At 49.9% G+C, this 25,566-nt stretch overlaps 1 protein-coding gene across 23 annotated transcripts in view; it reads left to right on the top strand.

Annotated features, from left to right (window-relative positions):
- Window positions 1-25,566, top strand: part of LOC105497397 (solute carrier family 2 member 11) — a 39,902-nt gene extending 14,336 nt beyond the window's left edge. For 6 of the 23 annotated variants that reach the window (XM_011768453.3, XM_011768441.3, XM_011768440.3 and 3 more), the window contains 10 exons: window positions 2,087-2,185; window positions 8,373-8,533; window positions 15,456-15,580; window positions 16,669-16,798; window positions 17,348-17,496; window positions 21,779-21,966; window positions 22,079-22,189; window positions 23,046-23,298; window positions 23,573-23,700; window positions 23,930-24,272. In XM_011768453.3, the coding sequence (XP_011766755.2) occupies window positions 8,448-8,533; window positions 15,456-15,580; window positions 16,669-16,798; window positions 17,348-17,496; window positions 21,779-21,966; window positions 22,079-22,189; window positions 23,046-23,298; window positions 23,573-23,700; window positions 23,930-24,130 (1,371 nt within the window). In that variant the 5' untranslated portion in view covers window positions 2,087-2,185; window positions 8,373-8,447 and the 3' untranslated portion in view covers window positions 24,131-24,272. Of the gene's footprint in view, window positions 1-2,086; window positions 2,186-8,372; window positions 8,534-15,423; window positions 15,581-16,668; window positions 16,799-17,347; window positions 17,497-21,778; window positions 21,967-22,078; window positions 22,190-23,045; window positions 23,299-23,572; window positions 23,701-23,929 lie in introns of all 23 variants that reach the window. The other 17 variants (XM_071080156.1, XM_071080155.1, XM_071080154.1 and 14 more) reach the window with 11 other exon arrangements.

The raw sequence follows: 25,566 nt of genomic DNA, 5'->3' as shown, positions 1-25,566 counted from the left end.
CACTCCAACCTGGGTGGCAAAATGAGACCCTGTCTCAAAAAAACAAAACAAAAAATCACAAAAGGAGAAAGATAAACAATTTTGTGAATCCCTCAGAAGACCTCAACTATAGGTCAGGTGCAGTGCCTCATGTCTGTAATCTCAGCACTTTGGAGGCCGAGGTGGGCAGATCACTTGAGGTCAGGAGTCTCTACTAAAAATACAAAAATTAGCTGGGCATGATGGTGCATGCCTGCAATCCCAGCTACTCGGGAGGCTGAGGCGGGAGAATCACTTGAACTGGGAGGCCGAGATTGCAGTGAGCCAAGATTGCGCCTGGGCGGCAGAGCAAGACTCCGTCTCTATCTCTTTTTTTTTTTTTTTTTTTTTTTTTGAGACGGAGTCTCGCTTTGTCGCCCAGGTTGGAGTGCAGTGGCCGGATCTCAGCTCACTGCAAGCTCCGCCTCCCGGGTTTACGCCATTCTCCTGCCTCAGCCTCCCGAGTAGCTGGGACTACAGGCGCCCACCACCTCGCCCGGCTAGTTTTTTGTATTTTTAGTAGAGACAGGGTTTCACCATATTAGCCAGGATGGTCTCGATCTCCTGACCTCGTGATCCGCCCATCTCGGCCTCCCAAAGTGCTGGGATTACAGGCTTGAGCCACCGCGCCCGGCCTCCGTCTCTCTTTTTTTCTTTTTTTTTTTTTGAGACGGAGTCTCACTCTGCGCCCATGCTGGAGTGCAGTGGTGTGATCTTGGCTTGCTGCAACCTCCACCTCCCTGGTTCAAGCAGTTCTCTGCCTCAGCCTCCTGAGTAGATGGGATTACAGGTATCTGCCAACAAGCCCGGCTAATTTTTTTTATTTTTTTATTTTTATTTATTTTTTTGAGACGGAGTCTTGCTATGTCGCCCAGGCTGGAGTGCAGTGGCACAATCTCGGCTCACTGTTTGCCTCCCAGGGTCACGCCATTCTCCTGTCTCAGTCTCCCAAGTAGCTGGGACTACAGGTACCCGCCACCAGGCCCAGCTAATTTTTCGTATTTTTAGTAGAGACGGGGTTTCACCGTGTTAGCCAGGGTGGTCTCGATCTCCTGACCTGGTGATCCGCCCACCTCGGCCTCCCAAATTGCGGGGATTACAGGCTTGAGCCACCGCACCTGGGCAATTTCTGTAGTTTTAGTAGAGATGGGGTTTCACTATCTTGGCCAAGCTGGTCTTAAACTTCTGACCTCGCGATCCACCCGCCTCGGCCTCCCAAAGTGCTGGAATTAGAGGTGTGAGCCACTGCGCCTGGCCAAGACTCCTCAAAAAAAAAAAAAAAAAAAGAGAAAATCCCAACTACAAATGATGAGGCATTGGCGATGCCTTTGGGAATTCTCCCTCCATCTCTAAGAGTGTTTCACTGTCCTTTTGTGTACCAAGTGTGCATGACTCATGTGTGCCCAGCCTAGAAGTAGGCTTCATTATCTCCAGGTCCAGGTAAGGAAGTGACTTAGGATGAGGAAGTAAGGGGAGAGCTGGGATAGGGACCAGGCACCTTGGCCATCTATGCTGCCTCTCTGCTTCTCCTATGTCCCCAAGTCCTTGCACCTGCAGGTCCATGTGGCCTCTTTTCTTAGCCTAGTTGCAGAACATGCTGGTGGGAGGTAAGAGAAGGAGGCTCAGCCCAGATTCCTGGAGCCTGGCCACTCTGTTGGAGAACGTTTTCCTGGGGCAAGTCAGGGGCTCCTGTCCTGCTGGAGGCAGAGCTTTACTCTGCTGGGGCCCCAACTCAGGCGACTGTCTTTCCCAAACACAGCAGACATGCTCGGGGCAGCCCAACAAGGAGGGATGGGAACTGCTCTCCAGCTCAGGGAAACTTTGGGGCTATGGGTGGCGTGAGGGTAAAGTGGGGTCCTGGACTCAGAGCAGGAGGCCTGGATTCCTCTGCTACCTGCCAGCCATGTGACCCAGGTAACTCCTCTCTGAGCCTCACTTTCCTCATCTGCAAAGTGGAGACATCACTGCTTGATTCAAATAAATTGCAATGCTGTGATTGGCAGCTCTGGTCCAGGGAGAGGGGTGGTGGCTGTTGTTGGTCACTCTGTGTTCTCCCCTCTCTCCTCAGATTCAGGGCAGGATCCTGCTCCTGACCATCTGTGCTGCTGGCATTGGTGGGACTTTTCAGTTTGGCTATAACCTGTCTATCATCAATGCCCCGACCTCGGTACGTATCCTCTCTGTGTCGACTGCCCCTTTCTGAGTGGGTACTGGCTAACAGCTGCCCACTGAGGGGCTTCAGCCAGGCATCCACTTGGTGGCGCTTTCTGCCACAAGTTTGTCTCCATTGGGTTGGCCCACAGGTTCCTGCAGGTTCAAACTGAGCATACATCTTCCCCAAACCTGCATGTCCTCCTGAGTCCCTAATCTCAGCGGATGACTCCATCTTCCACCTAGTGATGGGGGAGTCAGCGTTGACTTCTTTTCGTCTCTTGGACACCAAGTCCTTCCTAACTATCTCTAGAATCCAGCCACTTCTCCCCATGTCTCCACCACATTCCCAGTTCTGGCCCAGCCTCCTCACTGGCCTCCTTGCCTTCAGCCTCTCCCCATCTTGATCTCTTCAAGTCACTCTCCTGCTCAGAATTGTTTTTTTTTTTTTTTTGAGACGGAGTTTTGCTCTTGTTGCCCAGATTGGTTTGTAGTGGCGTGATCTCAGCTCACTGCAACCTCTGCCTCTCGGGTTCAAGCGATTCTCCTGCCTCAGCCTCCTGAGTAGCTGGGATTACAGGCATGTGCCACCACGTCCAGCTAATTTTGTAGTTTTAGTAGACATGGGATTTCTCCATGTTAGTCAGGCTGGTCTCGAACTCCCAACCTCAGGTAATCTGCCTGCCTCAGCCTCCCAAAGTACTGGGATAACAGGCATGAGCCACTGCTCCTGGTCTCATGAAGGTTATTTATAAAGTAGCCAGTGGAGGTTAAGTTTACATGTTCAGTGGTGAGGCCTGGAGCTACCAGGGCCTCAGCTTCATGGAAAAAGGAAGAAGAAATTTTAAAAAACCAACTGACCAAAAGCAAGCAGGGCAGGCAGATCTGACCAAATGAACCCCTCGGTTTCACTGTCTCACACCTTCGCTCCCCCAACCCTGATACCAAAGCAAGTTAAGTATAGTTCCTCAAATGCCTATGACACAGCCCTTCCTCTAAGCCTCCTTCCATGGAGGGGCCCTCTCTGTTCCACCTGTAGAAGCCCACCCCAGATACCACCACCTTCTTGAAACCTTCTTCCCTCTCCAGCCCGTGGTGCAGGCTGTCCTCACTCAGGCTGTGTGAGGGCTGTTTTGTGTCCATCTCCTTTCTCCTGCTGATTCGCTCTCAGCATCTGAGTCATCTTTGAATCTCCAGCACTTGGTCGTAGCCTGGCCCGAGCCGATGTTCTGTGAGTGTCTGTGGAAAGGATGGGTCTTTCAGCCCCAGTGATAGAAGCCTACCTCTAACTTGCTTAAGTAAGAAGGGCAAGTACCTAGTCACATAACTGGGAGTGATGGGATATGGGGCTTCACACAGCACTGGGGGAGAGCTGCAGGAACCAGGCCCCAGGACAGAACTGTGGCTGCTGTCCTGCCCCTGATTTTCCTCTCTCGGTTTTTTTTTTTTTTTTTTTTTTTTTTTTTTTTAAGACAGAGTCTTGCTCTGTCACCCAGGCTGGAGTACAGTCACGCAATCTCGGCTCACTGCAACCTCCGCTCCGCCCCAAGCTCAGGTGCTCAAGCGATCCTCACACCTCAGCCTCCCAAGTAATTGGGACCACAGGTGTGTACCACAAAGCCCAGCTATTTTATTTGTATTTTTTAGTAGAGACAGGGTCTCATCATGTTGCCCAGGCTGGTCTCGAACTCCTGAGCTCAAGTGGTCCGGCCACCTTGGCCTCTTGAAGTTCTAGGATTACAGGCATGAGCCACCGTGCCTGCCTTGGCCTTGTTTTCATACCCAGTTGGGGAGCTGCTGTCACCAGATTCACTTCCTGCCAGCTGAGAACTCCCCCCACCAACAAAAGTCTTCCAGATTAGCTCATGTAGAAAGGCAGGGAAGAGCCCGAGGGGCTGGTTTGGTTTACGTGTCCACTCCCAGACCAGTAATGTGGTCAGGAGGCTGGGATGCTCGGATTGGCCAGATCTGGGCCAGATGATCACCTTTATGGGGGAACCAAGAGCTGTACTTGACTATGGAGAGAACTTCCTCCAAAGTAATATTTGTTAGCAGAAGATAGAGATGGGGATAGAAAGAATGATAGCAGCCCAGCCTCTTAAAGCAAGGATGAGAATTTAGAAAGGGGGGTCTGAGCTGGCTACATTGGTTTGTTTGTTTGTTTGTTTGTTTATTTATTTATTTATTGAGATGGAGTTTTGCTCTTGTTGAGCAAGCTGGAGTGCAATGGCGTGATCTTGGCTCCCTCTGTCACCCAGGCTGGAGCACGGTGGCGAGATCTCAGGTCACTGCAACCTCTGCCTCCCAGGATCAAGTGATTCTCCTGTCTTAGCCTCCTGAGTAGCTGGGATTATAGGCGCCTGTCACCATGCCTGGCTAATTTTTTTGTATTTGTAGTAGAAGTGGACTTTCCTCATGTTAGCCAGGCTGGTCTCAAACTCCTGACCTCAGGTAATCTGCCTGCCTTGGACTCCCAAAGTACTGGGATTACAGGCATGAGGCATTGGTTTATTTATTCATTCATTCATCAAGCATTTGAGCACCCACTTCAGTGCACACTCAGACTAGAGAGGGGTCCATCCCGGGCTGGGCAGGTCACTCAGACCTTACCTCCCACGGCCATCACCAGCCCTCACAAAGGAGACTTTCCTAGGCTCAGAGGCTTCCCCTACCCTGCTGAATAGTGTTAAGTTCTAATTGTTAAAGAAAAAGTTATTCAGGCTGGACATGGTGGCTCATGCCTATAATCCCAGCACTTTGAGAGGCTGAGGCAGGCGGATCATTTGAGGTCAGGAGTTTGAGACCAGCCTGGCCAACATGATTAAACCCTGTCTCTACTAAAAGTAGAAATATTATCTGGGCATGGTGGTGCATGTCTGTGACCTCAGCTCCTCCAGAGGCTGAGGCAGGAGAATCGCTTGAACCCAGGAAGCGGAGGTTGCAGTGACCTGAGATCTCGCCACCGTGCTCCAGCCTGGGTGACAGAGGGAGACTCCCTCTCAAAAAAAAAAAAAAAAAAAAAGGCTGGGCACAGTGGCTCACGCCTGTAAACCCCAACACTTTGGGAGTCTGAGGCAGGTGGATCACCTGAAGTTGGGAGTTCCAGACCAGCCTGACCAACATGGAAAAACTGCATCTCTACTAAAAATACAAAATTAGCCAGGCATGGTGGCACGTGCCTGTAATCCCAGCTACTTGGGAGGCTGAGGCAGGAGAATTGTTCGAACCCGGGAAGCGGAGGTTGCAGTGAGCCGAGATCGCGCCATTGCACTCCAGCCTGGGCAACAAGAACAAAACTCCATCACAAAAACAAAAACAAAAACTATTCAATGACACTTGTCAAAGCACAGTAATGAAGACTTTATTCAAGAGGTGGCAAGCACTAGTTGGAGGGACCATGGCAATGGGGTCCTGCCCTGAGGCAGAAAGATTGGATTCAACTTCAAATACAGCATGGGCAAGCGAGAACTGATAGCCGAGGAGTAGAGCAGGGTCAGTGGGTGCACAATGACTGAGAGGATCATCAGGCGTTTGTGGGGGATTCTGGTTAAATTGACCCAACAGGATTCTTATTGAGGGCAGGCCAGGGTAACCAGACATCATGGAGGATGGCAGAGGATAAGGAGGCCAATTAGATTTTGAAAGTGATCAGATGTGGAGGATGAGGATTCTAGCTAAATCAACTTAGCAGGACACTTGCTAAAACTGAACAAGGCAGAGATGAACACGGAAGTCCAAAAGTTGAGACCTAGTTGAAAAAGAGCTCAGAATACCAGGCGCAGTGGCTCACCCTTCTAATCTGAACACTTTGAGAGGCTGAGGTGGGAGGATTGCTTGAGCCCCGGAGTTTGAGATCAGCCTAAGCAACACGCAAGATCCAGTATCTACAAAGAAGTAAAAAAATATTCAACAGGGCACAGTGGTATGAGCCTGTATTTGCAGGTACTTGTGAGGCTGAGGTGGGAGGATGGCTTGAGCCCAGGAGTTCGAGGCTGCAGTAAGCTACGATCATGCCACTGCACTCCAGCCTGAACAACAGAGGGAGACCCTATCTTTATTTATTTTTTTTTTTTTTTGAGACGGAGTCTCGCTCTGTCGCCCAGGCTGGAGTGCAGTGGCCGGATCTCAGCTCACTGCAAGCTCCGCCTCCCGGGTTTACGCCATTCTCCTGCCTCAGCCTCCTGAGTAGCTGGGACTACAGGTGCCCGCCACCTCGTCCGGCTAGTTTTTTTGTATTTTTTAGTAGAGATGGGGTTTCACCATGTTAGCCAGGATGGTCTCGATCTCCTGACCTTGTGATCCTCCCGTCTCGGCCTCTCAAAGTGCTGGGAGGGAGACCCTATCTTTAAAAAAAAAAAAAGAGCTTAGAAAACTCTGAGGAGAATCTTTGTCAATGGTCACTCTTGAGGAGTTCCAGCCAATGTCAGGGGAAGCTGGCCCTGGTCCCAGCTCCTGTGGACAGTTCCTCCCCCGAGAGGCAGCTGGTGGTCACTAGGCTGCCAGTCATTGCCCTGAGCTGGGCAGGGGAGAACTGGCCCAGCACCTGAACCCACTGCCCTCTCTTGTGTTCTGTTCTGTCGGGAGACCTGCAAATGACATTTCATCTCTAACCAAGAGAAGGGTGTCCATGTCTTCCCCACTTCTTTCCTAACCATGTGACTTCCCTTCACTCACCTGAGGTTTGGAGTCTGGGGAGTCCAAACTACCTGGTACAACCCTGACCCATGGCTAAAGCTGTGAGCAAGTCACTTCACCTCTCCCAGAGCCTAATCCCCAGTCTTGACAGTGACCAAGCCTGAGCATGGTTGCTCATGTCTGTAATCCCAGTGCTTTGGGAGGCTGCCTCCCAAAAGTAGTGAAACCCCGTCTCTACTAAAAAAATACAAAAAAATTAGCCGGGTGTGGTGGCGGGCGCCTGTAGTCCCAGCTACTCGGGAGGCTGAAGCAAGAGGATTACTTGCCAAGATTGGCACAATCTTGGCTCACTGCAACCTCCACCTCCCGGATTCAAGCAATTCTTCTGCCTCAGCCTCGCAAGTAGCTGGGATTGCAGGTGCCTGCCACCACACCTGGCTAATTTTTTTTTTTTTTGTATTTTTAGTAGAGATGGGGTTCACCATGTTGGCCAGGCTGGTCTTGAACTCTTGACCCCAGGTGATCCACCCGTGTCTGCCTCCCAAAGTGCTCTGATTACAGGTGTGAGCCACCGTGCCTGGCCATGGAATTTCTTGAGTGATAGGAGCATCTTTTGTTATTTGCAATGAGCCCCATTTCATCATACCTGCGTGTATGCTAATGAGGTGACAGGGTAGGGCCATTAGACTGCCTCAGGATGGAGCTGGTCACCAAAAAGACCAAGAGATTAGAGGGTCAGAATGTTCAGCCCCACTCACAGAACTCTGAAAAAGGGAGAGGAGCTGAAGATTAAGGTCTATAAAAGCTCTTGAACAAGATTTGATGAGCTTCCAGGTTTGTGAACACATTGAGGTGCTGGGAAGGTGGTGCTCCTGCAAGGGACATGGAAGCCTCTAGCAACCTACTCCCCCAGGACCATGCCCAGTGCATCTTTCCCATATGGCTGTTCATGAGTTGTATCCTTCATAACAAACCAGTAAATGTAAGTAAAGGGCCTTCCTGAGTTTTGTGAGCCATTGTTGCAAATTTTCAAACCCATGGAAAGGGTCCTAGGAATCCCCAGTTGATGGCCAGTTGGTCAGAAGTGCAGGAAACCTGGTCTTGCAGTTGGCATCTGAAGAGGGGACAGTCTTGTGGAATGGAGCCCTTTGACTTGTGGGATCTGATGCTAACTCCAAGTGGATAGTGTCAGAATGGGATTCCATTGTAGTACTCCAGCTCGTGTCCGGAGAGTTAGAGAATTGCTTGATGTGGAAAAAATCCACACATTAGCTGTCAGAAGTGTTGTGTGAGTAGGGAGAAAAAGTGTTTTTGCAAAGAGGGGAAAATGGGGCATGTCCAATGCTAGGCTCTGAGGGATATTGAGGGATTAGAACCAGCATGGTGCCCTGCACAGGGGAGGTGCTCAGGTGAGTTAGTTCCTGCTCCACGGGGAGCTCAGAAGACACGGTGCCTGTTCTCATTGCCTGTTCTGCAGAAGCATGGAACCCTGTTGGGGAGAAGGCTTGTCTTGTCTAGTGCCCCCACGCCCCCATCCGCAGAAGGCTGACTGGCATTTCTGTCCACAGCACATTCAGGAATTCACCAATGAGACGTGGCAGGCGCGTACTGGAGAGCCACTGCCTGACCACCTAATTCTACTTATGTGGTCCCTCATCGTGTCTCTGTATCCCCTAGGAGGCCTCTTTGGAGCACTGCTTGCAGGTCCCTTGGCCATCACGCTGGGAAGGTAAGTGCTTCCTGCGTACCCCCTGAATGCCCTTTAATGAAGAGTGCTGCAGCCTGCAGGCTGAGGGACATGGAAGCAGGAAGAGGCCCGGCAAGCTCCAGGCCCAGATCAGCTCCTCATCCAGCCTCTTACTCTGCCTGGAGTTTCACCTTGCAAGACACATCTTCCGGGATTTGGTAGAGCAAACAGTCCTGTGCTACGAGAGAGGGAGGACTCCTGGTTTCTAATTTCATATCTACCAACAAGTGCTAACTGACCTAAAACAAGTATTTTCTTCCTGGGCCTCACTTTCCATCTGCATATCTAATGCAGTTCTTGGATTGCAAACAACACAAACTGACTCTGATTAACAGAATCAAAAATGTAATAGCTCAAAGGACATTGGGGCAGCTCATAGCATGAAAGGAAGTTCTTAGAAGCAGGGTGGCTTACCCCTGTAATCCCAGCACTTTGGGAGGAATTACACTAAGGAGGAAAGATTGCATGGGTCCAGGAGTTTGAGACCAGTCTGGGCAATATGGTGAGACCCCATCTCTACAAAAAATTAGCCAGGTATGGGCTGGGCGCAGTGGCTCATGTCCGTAATCTCAGCACTTTGAGAGGCCGAGGCGGGTGGATCCTGAGGGCAGGAGCTTCAGACCAGCCTGACCAACATGACGAAAACTCATCTCTACTAAAAATACAAAAATTAGCAGGGTGTGGTGGCACACTAGTCCCAGCCACTCAGGAGGCTGAGGCAGGAGAATCACTTGACCCCACAAGGCAGAGGCTGCAGTGAGCCAAGATCATGCCACTGCACTCCAGCCTGGGCGACAGAGTAAGACTCCATCTCAAAAAAAAAAAAAAAGAAAAAAAAAATCAACCAGTTATGGTGACACATGCCTGTGGACCTAGCTACTCGGGAGGCTGCAGCAGGAAGATCATCTGAGCCCAGGAGATCGACGCTGCAATGAGTCTTGATTGTGCCACTGTACTCCAGCCTGGATGACACAGTGAGCCCCTGTTTCAAAACAGCTGGCTTACTAGCGATCTTAGTCTATTTTTGTTGCCATAATAAAATAACTGAGACTGGGTGATATATAAAGAACAGAAATTTACTTTCTCACAGTTCTGGAGGCTGTGAAGTCCAAGATCAAGGCACCAGCAGATTCAGTGTATGGTGAGGGCTACTCTTTCTGCTTCTAAGGTGGTTCCTTGTCCCTGTGTCCTCATATGGCAGAAAGGGCGAATGCTGTGTCCTCAGGGAAGACAAAGGGGCAAAAGGCAAAAAGAGCCTGCCTAGTTCCCTCCAGCCCTTTTATAAAGCACTAGTCCCATCAATGAAGGTGGAGTTCTCATGGCCTAATCAATCTCCCAAAGGTCTACCTCTAAATACTGTTGCATTGGAAATTAAATTTCAACCTGAATTTTGGAAGAGACACAAACCATCAAACCATAACACTAGCACAGGATCACCAAGACTGGATTAGACCACTAGGGCTCATATCTGCACCGTGGGGAGTAGGGGAACAATCGCAAACAAAAGTGGGGCTCTTCCCACGAAGATGGAGGTAATAACTATTGTGTGGCTATCTCATGATACCTGGTTCAGCTGGCATAAGCATGAAAGGAAGAAATTAAAAATTCAAATTTAGCACATATGCCTATTCTGATTATGTCAAATGTCTGTTCCCCTCCCCAGGACAGGGGGATGTAGTTCTTCCATTCAGCAGCTGACTGGAGCTCTGAAATGTATTGCCATCTTTGGGTGCTCAGGGTTGGTTGCGTAGGGGAACAGGTGGGTTAGTCATCTCGGTGCCAGGAAGCCCCTATTGTTGAGCCCATGTGCGTTTTCTGTGCTTTCTACCCTATTTGCTTCATCACCCAACTGAGTAAGCACCAGGATGGTCAAAGGCAGTTGAATGCCATCTACAGATAGAAGGTCATATTGTCCATGATTATGCATGATTATGAAGAGCCTCTTTGCAGCAGGAAGGGGATTCTGATAAGCAGAAACATATTTATGTATATTTTCAGGTTCTGGGTTATTTATTTATTTTTTTGAGACAGAATTTTGCTCTTCTTGCCCAGGCTGGAGTGCAATGGCGTGATCTTGGCTCACTGCAACCTCCGCTTCCCGGGTTCAAGTGATTCTCCTGCCTCAGCCTCCCAAGTAGCTGGAATTATAGGCGCCCGCCACCACGCCTGGCTAATTTTGTATTTTTAGTAGAGACGGGATTTTCCATGTTGGTCAGTCTGGTCTCGAACTCCTGACCTCAGGTGATTCACCCACCTCGACCTCCCAAAGTGCTGGGATTACAGGCGTGAGCCATGGTGCCCAGCTATATTTTCAGATTCTGGGCTAATTTTAAAAGATACACCCACTTAGTGTTTCCCTGTACCTCCTTGAAACCAGTCTTCAAATTCTGCTTCATCTAAGACTGTCTGTCCAACCAAACCTTTTGAAAAAGGGACAGGCCGGGTGCGGTAGCTCTCGCCTGTAATCCCAGCACTTTGGGAGACTGAGGCGGGGGGGGGGGTTCACCTGAGGTCAGGAGTTTGAGACCAGCCTGGCCAACATGGTGAAACCCCATTTCTACTAAAACTACAAAAATTAGCCGGGCGTGCTGGCGGACGCCTGTAATCCCAGCTACTCAGGAGGCTGAGGCAGGAGAATCACTTGAACCCGGGAGGCAGAGGTTGCAGTGAGCCGAGATCGTGCCACTGCACTCTAGCCTGGGCAACAAGAGTGAGACTCCATCTCAAAAAAAAAAAAAGAAAAGAAAAGAAAAATAAAAAGAGGCAAAAGAAGTCCATGCTAGGCTGGGCGTGGTGGCTCATGCCTGTAATCCAAGCACTTTGGGAGGCTGAGGCGGGCAGATCATGAGGTTGGGAGATCGAGACCATCCTGGCTAACACGGTAAAACCCTGTCTCTACTAAAAAAATACAAAAAAATTAGCCGGGTGTGGTGGCGGGCGCCTGTAGTCCCAGCTACTGGGGAGCCTGAGGCAGGAGAATGGCATGAACAGCTGAGGCAGGAGAATCACTTGAACCTGGGAGGCAGAGCTTGCAGTGAGCCCAGATTGCGCCACTGCACTCTAGCCTGGGTGACAGAGCGATACTCCGTCTCAAAAAAAGAAAAAAAGTCCATGCTAAAAAATCTATTGGATAGGTTTAAGTCCTTCAATACCTTTTAGGTCCAAACTGATGTGAGTGACCTATTCATGGGAAACTTTGGGGCCCACATTGGGCAATTTTGGTTTATACCACTTCTATTCAGTGACGGAGTAGTACAGGGCACACTCAAGCTTAGTAGGAGGGTGTCAGACAGCACCCAGTTATGATAAGTACATGGCCCTGTGGCATCCCGCAGCCTGGTGTTTATTCCTCACTAGGGCCTAGTGACAAGGCCAGGAGCTCTTTCTCCTTAAGAGGATAGCAGGCTGGGCATGGTGGCTCATGCCTATAATTCCAGCACTTTGAGAGGCCAAGGGAAGAGGACCTCTTGAGCCCAGGAGTTTGAGACCAGCCTGGGCAACATAGCAGAACCCCATCTCTACAAGAAAAAAAGAAAAAATTAGCCAGGCATAGTGACGTACACCTGTGGTCCCAGCTACTCAGGAGTCTGAGGTGGGAGGATCACTTGAGCCTGGGAGGTCGAGGCTTCAGTGAGCTGTTATAGCACCACTGCACTCAAGCCTGGGTGACATAGTGAGACCCCATCTCTAAATAAATAAATATACATATTTATATATCTATGAAAAATATATATTTATATATATGAAAAAAATATACAATATGTATATATAAAAGAGGCTAGTAATTTGCTGAAGGAGAGTAGTTCAACTTAAAAATCTTTGGTTTTGCATTGTGACCTCTTTTTAGAGTATTTTAACTGCCACTTTGAGCACCACAGGCTCTCCTAAAGCTAAAGGGTTGAGTGGCAGAGCTCTTTGAGCTTGGCTTGGGGCCGTGATTGTGTATAGTTGCTAGTGCGATGTGAATTTGGCTTCGACCCACTAGAGAAATACTTCTCTTGGTTAGCACCACTCAAAACTGCCAGATTTTCAAGTCACCTGATAAATGTACCAGGTCACGACACCTGATGTGGTATTCCGCTGCCTCCAAAATGGAAAGAAGCTCTCAGAGGCTTGTCCCTCCTCCTTAGAGGAAGGGGACTATGGTGCAGCAATTTGTCATGCACTTTGGAGAAAATACGCTGCCACCTCTTAGTCCTCTAGACCTCAGGAACTTCGTTGGAGTGGCAGCCCCCTGTCTCGTTTTTAATCTTCTACTCTTTGTCACAGTGTACCTTACCAAGACATCTAGTGCACTTGCTGCTTCCTCTTCTCCAGGTCCTTTCTGTATGAACTCATCAAAATAGTGGGACAGCAGCATGTCCTGTGGGATGCACAGGTCCCTGTGGAATGGACTGTCGCCCACAGATGGACAGCTGCTATATCCTTTTTTTAAATTTATTATTTTTTTTGAGACAGGGTCTCGTTCTGTCACCCAGGCTAGAGTACAGTGGTGCGATCTCAGCTCACTGCAACCTCCGCCTCCCGGTTCAAGCGATTCTCCTGCCTCAGCCTCCTGAGTAGCTGGGATAACAGGCGCATGCCACCAAGCCTGGCTACTTTTTGTATTTTTAGTAGAGATGGGGTTTCACCATGTTGGCCAGGCTGGTCTCAAACTTCTGACCTCATGATCTGCCCACCTCAGCCTCGCAAAATGCTGGGATTATAGGCATGAGCTGCTGCACCCGGCTGCTGCTATATACTTAAGGCAGGTCAGTGGAGGTGTATGACTCTTCCTGCAAGGTGAATGCTAAGTGTTTTTGGCAATGTCTGTGTATTTAAATGGAGCAAAGTGCACTCACCAGATTGAAGTACTTAATTATTATTAATGGATTTATTAATTCCAGTGAGGAAAATGTCTATCATTGTAATTATAATTATTAGTTACAGTTGGAGTTACCACTGGATCAAGTTTGTTATAATCTACTGTCATTTTTGATTCTCTAGACACAAGACACACAGGCTTTGGCTCATATTTTATCACCAATGTGTTGGTCACTTTGAGCAGAACACTGGCCACTTCTGGTCTTCGGTTTCCCTCTCAGTACAGTGAGCTGTATCATCACAGTGAGCTCTCCTGGGTGATCTGTATGACAGCACTTCTGAGCTCAGTATTAGGAGCCAAAGCTAATGCTTCATCATGATGGAACAGGTGACATTTCCAATGGCCCCTCCTTGGATTGGTGTCTGTCCCATTGATCAAGGCATTGAGACATACAGCCATTCTGAGTTGTGAGAAGCGACTCTGTAATACATGGAGGAAAATATAAGGAAACTCCACTTGACTATCTATGCGTCCATTCCTTCACTCTAAAGTCCCTGTTCTTCCTCCCTGGAGTTGTATTGAATCTGATAAATTACATATTAGTACCTTCATTGTTGTTGTTGAGACAGTCTCACTCTCTCACCGAGGCTGGAGTGCAGTGGCGTGATCATGGCTCACTGCAGCCTCGTACTCTTGGGCTCCAGCAATCCTCCCACCTCAGCCTCTTGAGTAGCTGAAATTACAGGCGTGCGCCATCATGCCCAGCTAATATATATATATTTTTTGAAATGGAGTTTCACTCTTGTTGCGCAGGCTGGAGTGCAATGGCGCAACCTCGGCTCACCACAACCTCCACCTCTCAGGTTCAAGCAATTCTCCTGCCTCAGCCTTGAGTAGCTGGGATTATAGGCATGTGCCACCACGCCTGGCTAATTCTGTATTTTTTTTAGTAGAGATGGGGTTTCTCCATGTTGGTCAGGCTGGTCTCGAACTCCTGACCTCGGGTGATCTGCCTGCCTTGACCTCCCAAAGTGCTGGGATGACACACGTGAGCCATCGTGCCCAGCCTAATTTTTTTGTATTTTTTGTAGAGATGGGGTTTCATCACGTTGCCCTGGCTGGTCTCCTGGGATCAGGTGATCTGCCCGCTTTGACATCCCAAAGTGTTGGGATTAAAAGCATGAGCCACCATGCCCAGCCCAATTTTTACATATATTTTAAAAATTATGTGTTCCAACAGACCTATAAGTGTAGGAACTCTCATCTCATTTGACAGCAAGGTTACCAGGACTCAAAGTAGTTAATGGCATACTTGAGGTCATGAACGAATGAATGACAGAGTCAGGATTTAAATTCAGGGTCTTGGCTGGGCGCTGTGGCTCACGCCTGTAATTCCAGCACTCTGGGAGGCCAAGGCAGGTGGGTCACCTGAGGTCAGGAGTTTGAGACCAGCCTGGCCAACAGGGAAAAACCCCATCTCTACTAAAAATACAAAAATTAGCTGGGTGTGGTGGCATGCGCCGGTAATCCCAGCCACTCTGGAGGCTGAGGCACGAGAATAGCTTGAACCTGGGAGATGGAGGTTGCAGTGAGCCAAGATTGCACCACTACATTCTAGCCTGGGTAACACAGCAAGACTTTGTCTCAAAAAAAAACAAAAAACAAAAAAAAAACAAACTCCTGGGCTCAAGCAGTCCTCCCACCTCAGCCTCCCAAGGTGCTAGAATTATAGGCATAAACCACCACCCCTGGCCAGTCCCTTCATTTTCAAAAAGTTTGGGGAGAACAATACTTAATCTGAAGGGGGAAAGCCATACCACATAAATTCTTTTATTTCAAGCTTTGCTGTAGGCAGAAAGGAGAGTAATTGGGGTGCATGGCGGGGGAGGGGAGTGGGAATATTCACCTGAAGGCATACCATAGGTGAGCCTAGGTATAATGGTCATTTCCGTTCATGCAGTTTAGACTCTTTGAAACACAAATACACACACGTGTGTGTGTGTGATCAGGGCTTGTTAGAGTTGCAAAGAGTGGTCCCCAAGGATGGTCCCTCTGGACTGAACCACAGCCTCTCTTTCTGTGTGTTTCGCTTCCCCCAAGGAAGAAGTCCCTCCTGGTGAATAACATCTTTGTGGTGTTGGCAGCGATTCTGTTTGGATTCAGCCGCAAAGCAGGCTCCTTTGAGATGATCATGCTGGGAAGACTGCTTGTGGGAGTCAGTGCAGGTATGGGGTGGGGGCTTCTCGTCCTACCTCTCTATGCCTATTTATTCATAAATTCATTAATTTCTTTTATTTCATTTCTTCCCTCATTTCCTCCCTTTATTTATTTATTTATTTAATTTAATTTTTTTGAGATAGAGTCTCACTCTGTCGCCCAGGCTGGAGTGCAGTGGCGCCATCTCGGCTCACTGCAAGCTCTGCCTCCTGGGTTCACGCCATTCTCCTGCCTCAGCCTCCTGAGTAGCTGGGACTACAGGCTCCCACCACCATGCCTGGCTAATTTTTTGTATTTTTAGTAGAGACGGGGTTTCACTGTGTTAGCCAGGATGGTCTCGATCTCCTGACCTTGTGATCCGCCTGCCTCAGCCTCCCAAAGTGCTGGGATTACAGGCGTGAGCCACCGCACCCAGCCTCATTTATTTATTTTTTGTTTATGCCTACCTTTGTCACAAAAGGATGAAATATAGTTTATCTTAAAAGACTCATATGACTAGATATTTAAAGTAGGTACAGAACAATGGAAAAGTTGTGTAGGGGTGGGGGAATAAACACCTGCAAACTAACACTAACAGAGGTCCCATGTTTGAGTAACACTAAGCCATGAGCTTCCTGGCAGCCAAAGTATAAAAGGATATAGGATGAGTTTTCTGATCTTCCCTCAGAAGCAGAATGGCCTGTTAGGTACTCCTCGGTTTGTGGGGCTTTTCATGTGAGAGAGCAGAATTTTGAGCACATCCACCTGGGCTTTTAAGGGCTCCAACACAGCTTCCTTAGAGCCCTTCACACTCAGGTCCCAGTGATGGGACCTAGGAAGTTCCCACGAACATGTGGGACTGTGGCCAGGGACCAGGATGGGAGCGGATCTGAGAAAGCCCTCTCTCAGAAGTTCTGAGGAGTAGAGTTGGGATCCTGTTGGCCCTTCAGCAGGTGAAGCAGAACCCCTCAGAGTGTGGGGGGTGAGGGATCAGCCCTCAGTGCCAGGATCCAGTTGAGTGGCTGGACAGTGCTGAGTGGGGCAGGGAAGACAGGCTGATGTCGTGGAGGGAAGTCCCAGCTGGTGGCTGATGTGCCTCTGCTGTGCACACGTCCAGGCGTGAGCATGAATATCCAGCCCATGTACCTGGGGGAGAGCGCCCCTAAGGAGCTCCGAGGAGCTGTGGCCATGAGCTCAGCCATCTTTACCGCTCTGGGGATCGTGATGGGACAGGTGGTCGGACTCAGGTAAGCACCCCTCCCCCACATGCATTGAGTATTTCGTAGATACCAGTAAAAACCTTTCTTCACCTAAATGTCTCCCCTACCCACTAGTAGATTAAAGCATTGTTGCTTTGCATGAAGGCATCGAATCCTCTATCCATATCTCTGCTGCCAATTCACAAAATGGGTATCAGTCAACATACTGCAATGTGAATCACCTTATCCTATCCTCTCCAGGTCAGGGAGCAAAGAACAGGTCTTGACAGAGGAGAGGGTAAAGATTTGGGCTTTCAAAGAGAAACCTGTTCCAGTCATTCCAGAAAAAAGAGGAGAATGCAGAGCCTGGACTCTTGGAAAGGGGAGTTGCTAGGGATGAGGTGGGGCAGTGTCCCTGTCCTCTCTTGGTCCCAGCCTGGGTGGGAGGGATCTTGATGTTCAGACCCAGACTTGGATAGGAAGAGGCACGGGGCAATTGCAGACCCTCTGCAGGGAGGTGTGCAGGTGGGCAGGAGAGCAGGGTGGTAGGACTCTGGCAAAGAGGAATCTGGCCTGACCTCTCCTCTGCCTCCTTAGGGAGCTTCTAGGTGACCCTCAGGCCTGGCCTCTGCTGCTGGCCAGCTGCCTGGTGCCCGGGGTACTGCAGCTCGCCTCCCTGCCTCTGGTCCCCGAAAGCCCACGCTACCTCCTCATTGACTGTGGAGACACCGAGGCCTGCCTGGCAGGTAAGTCTCTGTCCTTGGGCTCCCAGACTGCCTTGACCAAGGGGTGCATCTCCTCAGAGTATATGGGTCCCCATTTCATAGGTTTCATTTATCAAGGAAAAGCTATCCCTCTCTTTGTGTCTCAGTTTCATGATCTGCCCATACCTGCCTTCAGTCAGAACTCTTATCAAGTGGCTGTCCAAACTGCCAGGCAGCAAAATGGATCAGACATAGCCACTGTTATTCAAGAACTCCAGAGTGGTGTGGAGAAACACACACACACACACACACACACACACACACACGGTCAAACACCTGTGCAAGACCTCACCTACCCAATGCCAACTGGGTGATGGTCATCTTATCAGTCAACTATGGCTACAATAAGAATGCCTAAGGAACAACTGCCACGTTTCTGGTTTAAAGCAACAATTATTTACTGCATCTTTTACTCATTTGCTTGCCTGGCTGGCTGCGCAGCTCTGCTGATCTCAGCTGGGCTACCTCACAGCATGGGGCGGGGGACGGGGGCAGCGGTGAGGTTCAGCTGCGGCTTGGCCGGTCTGGGCTAGTCTGGACTGGAGTCATTCAGCTTTGCTGCACTTTCTGTCCTCTCACTTTTGGTACCAACGGGTTAGCCTAGGAATAGTATGATGATGGCAGAGAAACAAGAAAGCAAATCCAGTTGCATAAGTGCTTTCCAAACCTTTGGTCCCCTCGTGCTATTAACATTCCATTGGCCAAAGGGAGTCAGTCATGCTGCCAAATCCCAAGTCAAGGGATGGGAAAATTGATGGCATATCCTCTCCTATCGCAAGGGGTGTGCATTTAAGGAGGGGTGAAGACCAGAGCCCATTAGTGTACTCTTCTCTGTTACCATGGCCACAATTATTACTTATGTCTCTCCTCTGTGCAAAATGTGTTCAGTCCCATCCCAGGATCCCCCAGAGCCTCATCCAATCATGGCATCAGGCTTGAAGTCCCAGATCTTACACCACATTAGGTCTATATGGGCCTTTTCCTGATCCAGAAACCTAGGATCTAGAAAGATAAGTCTTCCTCCCTTCCCACACTCAGCGTGCAATGGTGAAAAGTAAGATGAGGTAACCGGAATTAAAGCTCTCATTTCAAAAACGAGGAAGCAAGGCAGGCATGGAGCAGTCACTAATCTATAACAATTCTGAAGTGCCCCTAGGAAAATACGGCCATGTCCCCTGCCTTGGGGGTAGGGAGTATTCTTTGTTCAAGTTCCGGCTCTGTCCCCTGCCCCCTAGGAAGGGCACCCCAGGCCATGGTTCTTTTTTTTTCTTTTTTTTTTCTTTAATTTTTAGAGACAGGTTCTCGCTTTTCCAGGCTGGAGTACTGTGGCTATTCATAGGCATGACCCCATTGTTGATCAGCATGGAAGTTTTCTTCATTTTTGTTTTGGTTTTTTGGTTTTGTTTGGAACAGGGTCTTACTCTGTGACCCAGGCTGGAGTGGTGTGATCTCAGCTCACTGCAAGCGCCGCCTCCCAGGCCCAAGCAATTCTCCCACCTCAGCCTCCTGAGTAGCTAGGACTACTGGCCCGTGCCACCATGCTTGGCTAATTTTTTTTTTTTATTGTATTTTTTGTAAAGATGGAGTTTCACCTTTTGCCTGGGCAGGTCTCAAACTCCTGAGCTCAAGTGATCCATCCTCCTTGGCCTCCCAAAGTGCTTGGATTATAGGCATGAGCCATTGTATCCAGCTAGCACAGGAGTTTTGAACTGTCCCGTTTCCAGCCTGGGCCAGTGCATTCCTCCTTAGGCAGCCTGGTGGTCCCTGCTCCTGGGACGTCACTATATTGATGCTGAACTTAGTGTAGACACCTGATCTGCCTAGCGTACCACAACCCAGAGCTCCTGGGCCCAAGCGATCCTCCTGCCTCAGCCTCCTGAGTAGCTGGGACTCTAGGCACACACCACTATGTGTGGCTCTCCATGCTTCTTGCGTCTGCCCTCTGAGATGTTTTTCCTTTTCTATCACCTTCCTTGATTCCTTCTGAAGAGGGCATTGCACAGTGTGCTGCTTTTGATGGTTGAGCAAATTTCTCAGCTTGCTTCCTGTCTACAGAGAGTTGGGGCAGGCTGGGCGCCGTGGCTCATACCTGTAATACCAGGGAGGCCAAGGTGGGCGGATCACGAGGTCAAGAGATCGAGACCAGCCTGGCCAACATGGTGAAACCCCATCTCTACTAAAAATACAAAAATTAGCTGGGCGTAGTGGCATGCGCCTGTAGTCCCAGTTACTAGGGAAGCTGAGGCAGGAGAATCGCTTGAACCTGAGAGGTAGAGGTTGCAGTGAGCCAAGATGGTGCCACTGCACACTGCACTCCAGCCTGGTGACAGAGCAAGACTCCATCTCAAAAAAAAAAAAAAAAAAAAGAAAAGTTGGGGCACAGAAGTCTTTATATTTCAAATTGTCCTGGTCAAAAAGCAGAGCTTTTGCCAATACAACTTTCTCAAAAATAATGTGAGTTTTCTATGTATTTGAGGTTTTTTCATGTGCCAACAAACCACGCTCACAATTACTTTTGAGACAGGCTTCTCTCCCAAGGCCTAATTGCTGTTATTTAGGGTATGTCAGGCTACCCTGAAGCAACGCCCGCAAGCCTCCTAAATGCCCCCTTTTCTAGCTGTGAGGGTCTATGAGGCATTGCTTTAAGCCACACGCTTGATTTGATCTTTACTATGAGTCCATGGCTTCCTGGCAGTGTTCCGGATTTGATCTTTGCTCACAGGCTGTTACTTAATTTGGGATTCTTTTGCTAGCTGGAGAGGATAGAGGTGAGAAAACATTTTTGTTGTTGTTTTCAACTAACCCAGCGTTTCTGAAATATGCTATATTTAATTAAATTTTGTTGCCTCTGAATTCTGTTTGCAAACTGGCCAGTTATTTTCTGAGCTAATTCTTCATGTCTTACAGCGAGCTTAGAATACTCATTTAACAGCAACCAGTTCATGCTTTCAACATTTGGAGTTTTCTTTGCTCAAGTCCATAAGTTCATTGAGCCCATTTTCTTTCTTCCAAGTTACTGCACTATATAACATAGCATTTCATTTCTTCAACCTCATCGCCATCCTCTTCCTGGTCTTGGAATTAATACCATATTTCACAGGTCTTTGTTATGGTAGCACCCACTCCTGGTGCCAATTTATTGATCAGCTTTCTATTGCTGACTAATAGACAATCGTAACATCTCGGTGGTAAGCAAACAAACAAAACAAGCAATTGTTTAGCCTAAGCCTCTAGGTCCTCTGGGCTGGGCTGATCTAGGATGGTTCTGGCTGATGTCTCTGTTGATCTTGGTCATTCCTGCAACTGCAGCTCAGCTGGGCATTGGCTGATCTAGAACAGTCCCAGCGAGGGTGGCTCATCTGGGCCCCTTTGGCTGTCCATGTCTCTTTTTTTTTTTTTTTTTTTTTGAGACGGAGTCTTACTCTGGTCCCCCAGGCTAGAGTGCAATGGCATGATCTTGGCTCACCACAACCTCTGCCTCCTGGGTTCAAGCAATTCTCCTGCCTTAGCCTCCTAAGTAGCTGGGATTACAGGCGCCTGCCACCACGCCTGGCTAATTTTTGTATTTTTAGGAGAGATGGGGTTTCACCATGTTGGCTAGGCTGGTCTTGAACTCCTGACCTCAGGCCCGCCTCTGCCTCCCAAAGTGCTGGGATTACAGGCTTGAGCCACTGCGCCTGGCCAATGGCTGTCCATGTCTCTTGTCATCCTCCTGGCTAGCCTGGAATGTTCTCGTGGTGGCAGGAGAGCAAGTATAAGTGAGCAAGGCCTCTTAAGGCTCAGGCTGGAACATGGCACGCCCTCACTGCAGCCTCATCCTATTGGCCAAGCCCAGAGCCAGGAGCAGGGATGTAGGCGGTACTTGCCCCTTTAGTGGGAGGAACTGCAAAATCACACAGCAAGCAGCATGGGTGCAGGGAGGGGTGAAGAATTGAGTTTGATAATGTGCTGCAATAGTCATGATATGTCTGCAGAACCCCGAGTTTCTTTCTAAAGCCTTTTTTCATCCACGGTAGCAACACCCCAACAGCCCTGAGAAATGTCAGGGCCAGGAAGATCATCTCCATCTGACCAGGGAGGCAAACAGACACAGAGAGATTGAGAGAGACAGAGGCAGAGAGAGACACACACACACAGAGACAGACACAGAGACAGAGAGTGAGCCAAGAAGGAAAGGAATGGTGTGATGGAGGAGAGGGTCCCTGTGGGGGGACCAAAGAGGGGCTTGGGGATGGGGAGCTCAGTACCCTCTTCCCTGGCTCAGCACTACGGCGACTGCGGGGCTCAGGGAACTTGGCAAGGGAGCTGGAGGAGCTGGAGGAGGAGCGCGCTGCCTGCCAGGGCTGCCGTGCCCGGCGCCCATGGGAGCTGTTCCAGCATCGGGCCCTGAGGAGACAGGTGACAAGCCTCGTGGTGCTGGGCAGTGCCATGGAGCTCTGCGGGAATGACTTGGTGAGACCCCTGCCCCGCCCCACGCCCTGGGCCCTGGAGGCTTGGTGTTGCAGGCTGCTGGGAGCCATGGGAGGTGGAAAGGAGCCCAGGCCTGAAAGCCATGCTCTCCCAGATGTACGCCTACGCCTCCTCCGTGTTCCAGAAAGCAGGAGTGCCAGAAGCGAAAGTCCAGTATGCCACCATCGGGACTGGGAGCTGCGAGCTGCTCATGGCGATTGTTAGTGTGAGTCTGGAGGGCGCCCTTCTTCCACCAGCCCTTGGGGGAGGGACCCCCAGGTCCTCTGCATTAAACCAGTTTACACTCCAGCTTATGGTGTTAAAATGCAGTGAGGGGCCGAGTGCAGTGGCTCACGCCTGTAATCCCAGCACTTCAGGCCGAGGCGGGTGGATCACGAGGTCAGGAGTTCGAGACCAGCCTGGCCAACATAGTGAAACCTTGTCTCCACTAAAAAATACAAAAAATTAGCCGGACATTGTGGCGGGCACCTGTAATCCCAGCTATTCGGGAGACTGAGGCAGGAGAATCACATGAACCCGGTAGGTGGAGGTTGCAGTGAGCCGAGGTGGTGACATTGCACTCCACCCCAGGCGATAGTGCTGAGGTGGGATCAGGAGTTCGAGACCAACCTGGGCAATACGGTGAAACCCGTCTCTACAAAAAATACAAAAATTAGCCGGGTGTGGTGGTCTTCGCCTGTAGTGCTAGCTACTGGAGAGGCTGAGGTGAGAGGATCACTTGAGCCTAGCAGGTTGAGACTGCAGTAAACCGAGATTATGCCACTGCACTCCAGCCTGGGCTGGACCAGCGAGACCCTGTCTCAATCAATCAATCAATGCAGTGAGTTAGAGAGCATCTATTGTTTGCGGGTCACTTCCAGCACCATTTTGAGATGCGGAAACTGGCTGAAGTTGGGTGATTGATTGACCAAGTTCCTTTAGGAAATTAATAAAGTCACATTGAAGCAATAAACTACCCCCACCTCCACCACCAGCTTTCTCAGGAGACCCCTTCCCATTGCCTGCCCCACACCTCAGGAACCATGGCTGGGTGCATGGGTCTGTGCTTTCTTCCTTTGAAGTGTGTGGCAGTCGAGAGGATGGGTCGGCGCGTGCTGCTCATCGGTGGGTACAGCCTGATGGCCTGCTGGGGGAGCATCTTCACTGTGGCCCTGTGCCTGCAGGTAGCTGGCGTGGATGAGGGCTGGAGGGTCCAGGCCAGGCTAACTTCCACCTCACCCCTGCCCCGTCCATGGCAGAGCTTGTTCCCCTGGACACTCTACCTGGCCGTGGCCTGCATCTTTGCCTCCATCCTCAGCTTTGGCATTGGCCCTGGTGAGTGGGCCCAAGGGGCTCTGGGCATCCGTCATCACATAGAAGGAGTGATGGGTGGCTGGGTGCATGGTGATGGTGTGAATGCAATGTCCCCTGCGGGCCCTCAGAGACCACCTCGTGCTGGGGTTTCTGGGAGGGAATGGCAGGAGGAGAGCCCTGGGGGTCCCCCATACAGACTGGGCCTGGGCTCCCACTCCCATGTCTGGGCTGGGGTAGGGGAGAGGCAGGCAGGGACCCCTGGCCAGCAGACCCCTGTCCCTGCCCCTCCTTCCAGCCGGGGTGACGGGGATCCTGGCCACAGAGCTGTTTGACCAGATGGCCAGGCCCGCTGCCTGCATGGTCTGCGGGGCGCTCATGTGGATCATGCTCTTCTTGGTCAGCCTGGGATTTCCCTTCATCATGGTAGGCCCGCCCCTCCCGCTGGGGGCCCTGCCTTAGGCTGTGTCCCTGTCATCTCAGCCTCCTGCTGAGAACCCCAGCAGGAGGCTTCCATCCAGGGAGACTGAGACTGAGAGGGAGGGGTCTTAGGGGAGCAAAGAGGGGGGCAAATCCCTCCTCACAACCTGTCATGGGCCTTCCGTTTGGGGTTGATGGAGCCACACCAGGTCTTGGGGTCTCTTTTAATCCGCAGGAGGCCTTGTCCCACTTTCTCTATGTCCCTTTCCTTGGTGTCTGTGTCTGTGGGGCCATCTACACTGGCCTGTTCCTTCCTGAGACCAAAGGCAAGACCCTCCAAGAGATCTCTGAAGAATTACACAGACTCAACTTCCCGAGGCGGGCCCAGGGCCCCACGTGGAGGAGCCCGGAGGTTATCCAGTCGACAGAACTCTAATCCCAAAGGGGTGACCAGGGGCCAAAGCCAGCTGCTGTCCTGTCCTCTGCTTCCTGCCAGGGCCCTGGTCCTCACTCCCTCCTGCATTCCTTTGTTTAAGGAGTGTTTATTGAGCACCCGTTGTGTGCAGACATGGCTCCAGGTGCTTAGCAATCAGTGGTGAGAGTGGTGTTCCAGGCTAAAGGTAATTAACTGACAGAAAATCAGTAACAACATAATTACAGGCTGGTTGTGGCAGCTCATGACTGTAATCCCAGCACTTTGGGAGGCCAAGGTGGGAGGATCAATTGAGGCCAGAGTTTGAAACCAGCCTGGGTAACATAGTGAGACCCTCTATCTCTACAAAAAAATTAAAAAATGAGCTGGGCATGGTGGTATGTGCTAACAGCTCTAGCTACTCAGGAGGCTGAGGCAGCAGGATCACTTGAGTCCAAGAGTTCAAGGTAGCAGTAAACTACGATCACACCACTGCATGCCAGGCTGGGTGACAGAGGGAGACTTCATCTCTTTAAAACGTAATAATTACAGACTCAGGAAATGCAGTGAAAGAAAAATACAGGTTGGCCAGGCGAGGTGGCTGATGCCTATAATCCCAGCACTTTGGGAGGCCAAGGCAGGAGGATCGCTTTGAGACCAGGAGTTTGAGACCAGCCTGGGCCACACAGTAAGATCCTGTTTCTACCAAAAAATAAAAAAATAATAAAATAAGCTGTGTGTGGTGGTATATGCTTGTGGTCCCAGCTACTCAGGAGGCTGAAATGGGAGGATCACTTGAGCCTGGGAGGTCAAGGCTGCAGTGAATCCTAATTGAGCCACTACACTCCAGCCTGGACAACAGAAGGAGACCATGTTTCAAAAAAAATAAATACAGGTTGTAGTGGGTATGGATGTGCGTCCAGGAGGACTGATCTAGTCTGAGAGGGGAGTGATTAGAATTTTCTGAGGAATTGATGTTTTTAATCAACTTTATTGAGGTACGATTTACACATAATCAAATATATCCATTTTAAGTCTATATTTGGTGAGTTTTGAGAAGTGTATACACTTGTGAAACACCACCGCAATCCAGATGGAACGTTTACCCTGCCCCAAGGCACCCTCATGCCCCTTTGCTATCAATAACCCACCCCAGCCCCAGCCCCAGGGAACCACTGACCTGCTTTCTGCCTCAATTAGTCAGATTTACCTTTTTTCAGAATCTGAAGTCATTCCATACTGTATGTACATATTTGTGTCTGGCTTGGCTTCAGATACAGTTTTTGGGATTCATGCATGTTGTTGCATGTATTAGGAGAGACTCCTTTGTATTGCTGAGTAGTATTCCCCTCTGTGGTTAGACCATGATTTATTTATCCATCAACCTGTTAGTGGACATGTTGGCTGTTTCTAATTCTTGGCCATCATGAATAAAACTGCTGTGAATGTTCCTACACAAA

The sequence above is a fragment of the Macaca nemestrina genome, chromosome 15, assembly GCF_043159975.1.
Source record: "Macaca nemestrina isolate mMacNem1 chromosome 15, mMacNem.hap1, whole genome shotgun sequence".
Taxonomy (NCBI): Eukaryota; Metazoa; Chordata; class Mammalia; order Primates; family Cercopithecidae; genus Macaca; species Macaca nemestrina.
Note: the sequence above shows the minus strand (reverse complement) of the source record. Positions and strands in the feature narration are given on the sequence as shown.